This window comes from Rhincodon typus, chromosome 4 (genome assembly GCF_021869965.1).
Source record: "Rhincodon typus isolate 14 chromosome 4, sRhiTyp1.1, whole genome shotgun sequence".
Taxonomy (NCBI): Eukaryota; Metazoa; Chordata; class Chondrichthyes; order Orectolobiformes; family Rhincodontidae; genus Rhincodon; species Rhincodon typus.
Genome location: NC_063335.1, coordinates 117421820 through 117431513, shown reverse-complemented (window position 1 = coordinate 117431513; position 9694 = coordinate 117421820). Strand labels below are relative to the sequence as shown.

At 43.2% G+C, this 9694-nt stretch overlaps 1 protein-coding gene across 1 annotated transcript in view; it reads right to left on the bottom strand.

Moving 5' to 3' along the window:
* The window catches only part of LOC109938561 (transcription initiation factor TFIID subunit 4-like), a 122917-nt gene that overhangs the window by 64343 nt on the left and 48880 nt on the right, over positions 1–9694 (bottom strand). The window contains exon 11 of the mRNA XM_048596236.1: positions 2641–2771. Within this exon, the coding sequence (XP_048452193.1) occupies positions 2641–2771 (131 nt within the window). The remainder of the gene's footprint in view (positions 1–2640; positions 2772–9694) is intronic.

The following is a 9694-nucleotide window of genomic DNA, read 5'->3' as shown; positions in this document are numbered from 1 at the left end:
GAAACGTCAGCCTTCCTGCTCCTCTGATGCTGCTTGGCCTGCTGTGTTCATCCAGCTCTACACCTTGTTATCTCAGAATATCAAACTCGCTGCCACGTGCAGTGATCAAGACGACCGACATGAGTATATTAGAGGGGAAATGTGAGTGTGACAAGAATGGAAGAATGCTGGTGCAGGTTGGGTGGAAGCTTGTGTACAACCTAAGTATGGGTTATAACTGATGGGCAAAGTGGCCTTTTCTAGATAGTAAAGTTGTGTAATTTCGAGCTTTCGGTTGTGTGATCCACCATTTGATGAGTGATATTCCTGCACTACTTCATCTGATTTGGAGATATCATGATTTGTCTCTGGACCAAGATGTTACTCCTCTATTTTTGTTGGATTTATCAGTGACCATCATCTTGTCATGGCCACTGGTTTTAGACTATCCTAAGTGGAAATGTATACCCCCATGCCTATTAAACCTCACCTTTATTTTGACGACAAATTAATCAAATTATTGTAATGTAACAAGAGATCAGATTTATTTATTTTCTCCAGCCAAGCTCAGTCAACACAGCAGCACATCAAATACACATTATCAAGCTCTGGTAGCAGATGTGATAGAATTCACGAGATGCTCAAAGGCAATTAACATAAATAACCTCCCTTTGGAAATTACTTAATTTTACTAATCTTTCTCTTTATAAATTATTTCAGCAGGATGTCGGCCCGAAACACATAATTGTCTGTGCGGTTTTGGAGTTAAACGTAAAAGCACATTATTCTGGATTTGGGAATTGCAGTCTGTGGTTGAAGATGATATGCAATGTTCAGTCAGCAGCACATTAATTAAAAATAAACTTCCGTAAAGAAGTTTAAATCCACACAGATATAGTTTTCAAAGACACAGGGCAAATTTTTGAAATAACTGACAAAATGGGTCTTAGGCAGAGGAATTCAATCTAAGACTGCATCACAACCAGCTCAATCACGTGTGGAAGGAAGTATGGGACACCCCAACCAAATCGCAGTTTAGCAACTTAAATTCAGTATCTCTGGCCTCCAGCACATTCACCATTTTCCCTGGGCTGACAGGGACTGGTGTTTCTTCAGTTACCTGGGTCAGAAGTTTCAGAAGCACCCCCCACTCCGGTCTAAAGTTGTCCACATTGCACTCTCTCTCTCTCTTTAAAGGTACTTAGAGTCATAGAGATAGACAGCAAGGAAACAGACCCTTTGGTCCAACTTGTCCATACCGACACATATCCAAACTAAATCTCGTCCCATTTGCCGGCATTTGACCCATATCCCTCTAAAACATTCCTATTCATATAACCATCCACATGTCTTTTAAATGTTGAAATTGTACCAGTCTCCACCATTTCCTCTGGCAGCTCATTCCTTACATGCACCACCCTCTGCGTGAAGAAGTTGCCGTTTAGGACCCTTTTAAATCTTTTCCCTCTCACCTTAAACCTATGCCCTCTAGTTTTGGACTTCTCCACCCCGGGGAAAAAGACCTTGTCTATATCCCTATCCATGCCCCTCATGATTTTATAAACCTCTAATTGGTCACCCTCCAACCTCTGATGCTGCAGAGAAAATAGCCCCAGCCTATTCAGCCTCTCCCTATAGCTCAAATCCCCCAACCCTGGCAATATCATTGCAAATCTTTTCTGAACCCTTTCAAGTTTCACAGCACCCTTCCTATAGCAGAGAGGCCAGAATTGCACACAGTATTCCAAAAGTGGCCGAACCAATGTCCTGTACAGCCGCAACATGACCTCCCAACTCCTATACTCAATGCACTGGCTAATAAAGGCAAGCGTACTAAACACCTTCTTCACTATCTACCTGTGACTCCACTCTCAAAGAACTATGAACCCGCACTCCAAGGCCTCTTTGTTCAGCAACACCCCCCAGGACCTTACCAATAAAAGGTGTCTATGTCCTGCTCTGATTTCCCTTTCCAAAACACAGCACCTCATTTCTTAGAATTCACCTCTTCAAGCAAGCTTTGTCAGCTGTACTAGCATTACCTTAAGTGGGTCAGTGTCAAATTTTGTCAGATTTCCTGCTGTGAAACACCTTGGGACACTTAGTACACAAATATAAACTCAAAAGATTCTTATGAAGGTTTGGAGCCCTTTCATCAAAGCAGTATACAAAGCTAGGAGAGTATTTATAATTCCCTGCTCCAGAAGGTTGAGGATACACCAGTGAGACACAAAAGTTAAAGGAACAGCCCTTCATTTTCAGTTTCGGCACTTCAAGGCCATTTTAGTCACAATATGGAATTCAACAACTTTAAACAACAAACTCCAATATCTAGCCCTATCTCACAAATATTTCTTCCCACTTGTCAGCCCAAGCCTGCATAATGTCCTGATCGTTCTGCATTTGGACATGGACAACTTCGGGATCTGACAGCGAAACACTCAGTGCTGGCATTGGAGTGTCAATCTTGACTTCCGGTGAATTTCAAAAACACTATTGCTGATGGCTTAACAGGTGGTCGCTATAGATTTCATTTAAACTGCCCAGCTTTTGCATTATGCACCTCAAGTTGTAAAAGCTGAGGAACCCACAATCAGTTACTGATGGCTTTCCTAAGTGCGCTGGTTATCGTCAAAAGAAATGGTAAGCAAAGTGACTTACCTTGTATGTCATCATCCGGTGCTGTGCTATTACCGTGAGCTTTTCCACAAGTTCCCGTAAATGCTCTTGCGTTGCATGAGATATGGTGCTCAAAACGTCAGAATTCACCTCTGTCACACCATGTATCTTCCCTGCAGGAGCAGCAGCAATGCATCATTTATTACGAGACTCAAAACAAAATACAACACCCACTCACAAATTCAACGCCTCCTGTTCCTTATGAGTAGCGACTCTCACTTAGGCATCTTCCAACTGTGCATTCTCTACCAGAGGGCAGCAGAGAAATAGAAACACCACCACCCGCAAGTTCCCCTTCATGCCACAAACCACCCTGACTTTGAACTATCACCCTCTCGGTCACGGAATCAAAACCTTGGAACCCACTTCCCAATATTACACTGGATGCAAACAAGATGGCAAATTAAGACACACAGATCTTATCTTCCAGAGTAGGCTTATTCATTCATGCAATCTTTCAGATCTCTGCCTCCTGGCAATTCCCCCCAGTGTTACAGCACTCCCTTTTCATATGTACTCGTACATTCATATGCTTGTAACCAAATCAATTCCAGGGAACTTAACTGAAGTTTGACCTTGTCTTGGCAAAACTTAAATTTAAAACCAAGTAGGATCGGAGTCAATCAACACCCATTTCGTTCACTCTGAATCTGGACCCTAACTGACATGACATTAACACAAAAGCAATGGTATACATACATCACTTAAGGTTGCAGTGGTTCAAAACAACAGCTCTTCAAAGGCAATTTTTCTTTAACTCATTCACTTATCGGGTGGCACAGTGGTTAGCACTGCCTCAGCACCAGGGACCCAGGTTCGATTCCACCCTCGGGCAACTGTGTGTGGAGTTTGCACATTCTCCCTATGTCTGTGTGGGCTTCCTCCCACAGTCCAAAGATGTGCAGGCTAGATACTTTGGCCCTGCTAAATTGCCCATAGCTTTCAGGGATGTGTAGGTTAGGTGTGTTAGCCATGGCAAATGCAGGGTTACAGGGAAAGGGTAGGGAGATTGGTCTGGGTGGAATGCTGTTCAGACGGTCAGTGTGGATTTGTTGGGCCGAATAGCCTGTTTCTGCACTGTAGGGATTCTAATGATTCCTGGGACGTGGGTGCTGCTGGCTGCGTCGCACTGCATTTTAGCATCAACTACATCGCTGTGGTTCCTGAGTCACATGTAGGCCAGGACAGGCGAGGAGGGATATTTTCTTCTCCAAAGGGAATTGGTTAACCAGAGGTTATGACAACCGACAGAGTCGTCATTAGGCTAACCTCTTATTCCAGAATTTTATTGAATTCAAATTTCACCATCTGCCACGCTGAGATTCATGCCCCAGAACAATACCTTGAGGTTCTGGATTATAATCCACCAACATTACCACTATGCCACTGCCTGCCACAATTAGGGATGAACATCAAATAATCGACCTAGCCAGCAATGCCTTCATCCTGTGAAAGAAAATTATTAACTGCTATGTAAATAGCAATTGTTTATGTATCTCAAGGTGCTTTACAGGAGCACAGCAACAAAATACACTGATCACTAGAGAAATATAATAGGTGGCCAAAAGCTTGGTCCAAGAAGTTGGTTTTATGGAGTGTGTCTTAAAAGCAAGAGAATGGTAGACAGATGAAGAGTTGAGACAAAACTCCTGAGTTAAAGGCACAGCTTCCAAAATGGTGCAACTAAAATCTGAGATGCAGAAAAAGCAGTCCTCAATCAGAACCATAACATACTGCATCCTGATTCAAACATATCACAGATCGAAAAGACAGAGGATGAGAATTCTTATGCTACACCTTCAAATAACTATTCATTTCGCAACCAAAAGGCTGCTCTAAGCACTGGGAAATATACATATTTTATTTTGCCTTAAGCATTCCATTTTGAGGTCATTTGGAAGACGAGTACTATATTAAAACGAGCACAAAATGAAAAGCATGCATTTGGGTGGAAATAGAGAAAGCAAATCAGAAACAAGTATTTATATGAAGTAATTTGTAGCCATTTTAAAACAGGCAGAAATACACTTCCTTGTTACTAACATGGAGATGACATTTTTTTTTAATAAAAGCAAAATGGTTATAACTGTCCCTGAAACGGAAATGATCTAAAACAAGCTAATTTTGAAGCGTGGAATTTTAGTTTAATATAATAAATTGACAAGATGACAAAAACAGCCAAAATAAAGAGATACCACAATTGACAACTTTGCTCTAGGCATCAAATCGCTGACCTAATGCTTAAAGTTATTTTTAGCCCTATTTACTGTTGTTGAAGCTGGTGTATTTACAGCAACAACTTGTGTTTATGTAATTTTCTTAAAGTCACCCATGGCCCTGCATAGAAGGGTCATCAGATAAAATTTGACACAATGCTACATAGGGATCAAATGCTCCAAGAGTTAGATTTGTCAGAAAATCTGAAGGATGTGGAAAGGTGGAGCAGTTTAGGGAGGGAATTCAGGAGCTTAGGGTCCTGGTAGCTGAAGGCACAATGACCAATGAGTGATGAAAAACATAATGCACAGAAGGCCGGTATTGGCAGAGTGCAGAGAACTTGAAGGGCAGCAGTTTAGAGAAACAGGGAGACATAAAGCCATAGAGGAAACTGCAGAGCAGGATGAGAACTTTTCTTATTAGCCTGTAGTCTGGCAAATCTGCAGATGTCTCAGTTAGCATTGGGTACATGGTGACTGGTACTTACTGCAAATTAAGATGAGGAGACAAGTTCAAACTACAAAATGCTGCTGTAATGAGGGACCTGGGTGTCCTTCAGTTAATATGCAGAGAAAGGTTAGGCAGGCAATTGGAATGTTCACCTTTATGGCAAGGGTAATGAAGTATCAAAGTAACAAATACTTGCCACAAACTAAATTGGTGACGCTGCATCTGAAGTACTGAATACAGTTTAATGGCTCCTTAATTAAGAATAGACAGTTATGTTGGAAGCAATTCAGAGATTGTTTATAAGATGGATTGCTGAAAAAGGAATTGTCTTGTATAGAAGAGTTGATCAGGTAGCATTTATACCCACTGGTGTTCAGAAAATAAAAGAGTTGATGTTACTAAGGGGGTGTGAGCAGGTAGATATTCAGAAGATGATTCCCCTAGTGAGGATGTCTGAAACTTGGGGTTACACTTTCAAAGTAAGGGTCACCCATTTAACATAGCTGAAGGACAAGTGTGCCTACCTTCCCACCCATCTCCTGTTCACTAAACTGCAGACACTGAAAGAACTGAAATATATTTCCAAGTCAAAGTGGTGAGTGGCTTGGAGGGAACTTGCAAGGGGTGGAGCTCCCATGTATCTGTGGCCCTTATCCTTCTTCGAGAGGCAAATGGTGCTGTCTGAGGATCTTTGGTGAATTTCTGCAGTGCATCTTGTCGCCGGTACAAACTGCTACAACTGAGCATCGGTGGTGGAGGGAGTGGATGTTTGTGGATGTGGTGCCAATCAAGCGGCTGCTTTGTCCTGGACGGTGTCAAGCTTCGAGTGTTGTTAGAGCTGCACCCATCCAGGCAAGTGGGGAGTATTCCATCACACTCCTGACTTGTGCCTTGTAGATGGTGGGACAGGCTTTGGGGAGTCAGGAGGGGAGTTACTCACTGCAGGATTCCTGACCTCTGACCTGCTCTTGAAGTCACAGTGACCAGAAACTCAACTGGACTCACCCTATAAACAATGGTAACTCAAAGTTTGTTGACAGTGGGAGATCATTGATGGTAACACCATTGAATGTCAAGGACCAGTGGTGAGATTTTCTCTTTTTGATGATGGTCATTACCTAGCATTCTGTGGTGCAAATGTTACTTGCCACTTTTTAGCCCAAGCCTAGATATTGTCCAGATAATGTTGCATTTGCACACAGACTGCTTCAGAAGGAGTCATTGCGAATGGTGTTGAACATTGTGGGAATGTTCACTGATGGTTGCACAAAGGGATTAGGACAGTGGTGAGAATTTCTTTTAAAAATATTGGATAGTTGCACTACTTCATAAGTCTACATCAGAAAGCAGTGGAGATGGTATCATCGAGAATTTTAAAGCACAGGTAGATTGATTCCCTTACCTGGTGAGAGTCTGTTCTGGAAGAGGGCTATATGTTTACCAGAAACAGCTGGTAATACTATAAGCAGTCTACATCCCCAAGCTAGTTCCAGTGGTGCAAGCACCATATTTCATGGTCATCTATTCCATTTCATATACTCCAGTGTGGACAGAAATTTTGACTTCAAAATACAAACATATCTGCCACTATCTTAACAAGTGACAGAGCAGGCTCAAAAGGCTGACTGACCTACTTTTGCTCCTCATTTCACATCCTTAACGCAAGTATATTAATTAAGATCAGACAGTACAGTAATCCAGGACTGACTGTAACCCGAAACTAGAGGCAGAATGGCCATCTCCATCTGTGCTCTCACTAGCAGTTGAAGCTTTATTGAGCACTTAGCTGTTTTCAAGAGTCTCCAGAGTGACGTGAAGATCTTGACAGAAAAAAAAAGTGACTGCAAACTTTTTCCGTTGATAAGTGACTGAAATAGCACACTGGATAAGAGGAATAAATGATCATGAAATATGGTACTTGAACCACTGGAACTAGCTTGAGGATGTAGGCTGCTTATAGTATTACCAGCTGTTTTTGGTAAAAGTATAGCCGTCTTCCAGAACAGGCTTAATTTATACTTTTACGCAAAGACATGTTAAACATGCAACAAACAACATCACAGAATACTTGGGCAGATTGTGGTATAGCTGTTCTATCACTGAACTAGTAATCCACAGGCCCAAATGTTCTGGCAGATTGGGTTCAAATCCCACCACAAATAATAAGTATGGACATGAAAGCAAAACTCATTCATGGGACATGGGAGTCACTGGCTGGATGAACATTTATTGCCCGTCCCTAGTTGCCCCTTGAGAAGGTGGTGGCGAGCTGTCTTCTTGAACTGCTGCAGTCCACGTGCTGTAGGTTGACCCGCAATGCCCCCAGGGAGCTCCAGATTATCAAGTACCATTCTACCTCCGCTAATGAACCAGTACTCCATACTGAACAACATTTAGAGGAAGCACTGGAGGTGGCAAGGATGCAAAATGCACTCCAGGCGGAGGATTTCACTGTCTACCACCAAGAGTGGCTCGGCAGCAGTACTACTGATTGAACTAGTCGAGTGCTAAATGACATGGCTGCGAAACTGGACTGGTAGCAGGTAGTGAGGGAACCAACAACGTACATCTCTCCATTACAGTATCAGTGACAGTGACCACAGCACAATTATTGTAGAGAAAAAGTCCAGCCTTCACACCGAGAACACCCTCCACTGTGTCGTATGGCACTATCACCTTGCTAAATGGAATAGATTTTGAACAGATCTAGTAACTCAAACTTGAGCATCCATGAGGCACTGAGCACCATCAACAGCTCCAGTACAATCTGCAACCTCATCGTCTAGCTTATCCCCACACAGGCATTGCCGTCAAACCAGGGGATCAACCTTGATTCAATGGAGAGTGCAGGAGGGCAGGCCAGGAGCAGCACCAGATATACCTGACACTTCATTTTTCATGTGGTGAAGCCACCAATCAAGATTACTTGTGTTCCAAACAGCACAAGCAGCAAATGATAGATGGAGCTAAGTGAACACATAACCAACAGATCAGATCCAGGCTCTGCAGTCCTGTCACATCCAGTTGTGAATGATGATAGACAATTAACAACTCACTGAAGGATGATAGCAATTCATCTGTCAGGCCTACATACCATGGAACCAGGACACTTAACTACTCCGATTGACTTGCATGCCACTCAGGTCTAGAACAGTTAAGTATGGTCAAGGCTTTTGAGAAGATTTGTAGCTCGGGTTGTTGATGCAGTTGTTGACTTCTTGCCGAGCTGGTAAGTTTGTCTGCAGACGTTTCGACGCCATGCTAGATAACACCATCAACGTGCCTCCAGCAAAGCATCGGTCTTCTAGAACAAAGAACAGAGAACAGTGCAGCACAGTACAGCCCCTTCAGCCCACGATGTTGTGCCAAACTTTTACCCTAATCCTAAGGTCTATCTAACCTCCACCCCTACCTTATACTATCATCCATATGCCTCTAATTGCCGCTTAAATGCCCCTAATAGCCACTTAAATGCCCCTAATGAGGCCGACCCCACTACCCTCTCCGGCAACGCATTCCACGCCCCGACCACACTGAGTAAAGAACTACCTCTGACGTCTCCCTTATATCTACCTCCACTCACTTTAAATCTATGCCCCCTTGTAATAGCTACCTCCATCCTAGGAAAAAGTCTGGCTGTCCACTCTATCTATACCTCTGATCATTTTGTACACCTCTTTCAAGTCAGCTCTCATCCTTCATCGTTCTGAAGAGAAAAGCCCTAGCTCTCTCAACCTGTCCTCATAAGACCTTCCCTCCATTCCAGGCAACATCCTGGTAAATCTCCTCTGCACCTTTTCCAACACTTCTACATCTTTCCTGTAATGAGGCGACCAGAACTGGACACAATACTCCAGATGTGGCCGAACCAGGCTTTTGTACAGCTGGACCATAACTTCACAGCTCTTGAACTCAATCCCTCTATTAATGAAAGCTAACACACCATACGCCTTCTTAACAACTCTATCCACCTGGGTGGCAGCTTTCAGGGAACTGTGGACATGAACCCCAAGATCCCTCTGCTCCTCCACACTGCCAAGAATATTTCCGTTAACCCTGTATTCTGCTTTCAAGTTTGTCCTTCCAAAATGAATCACCTCACACTTTTCAAGGTTAAACTCCATGTGCCACTTCTCAGCCAGCTCTGCATCCTATCAATGTCCCTTTGTAACCTAGAACAGCCCTCCGCACTGTCCACAACGCGACCCACCTTCGCATCGTCCGCGAACTTGCTAATCCACCCTTCCACTCCTTCATTCAAATCATTTACAAAAATCACAAATAGAAGAGGACCCAGAACAGATGCTTGTGGTACACCACTCGTAACTGAGCACCATGTTGAATATTTTCCGTCCACTACCACCCTTTG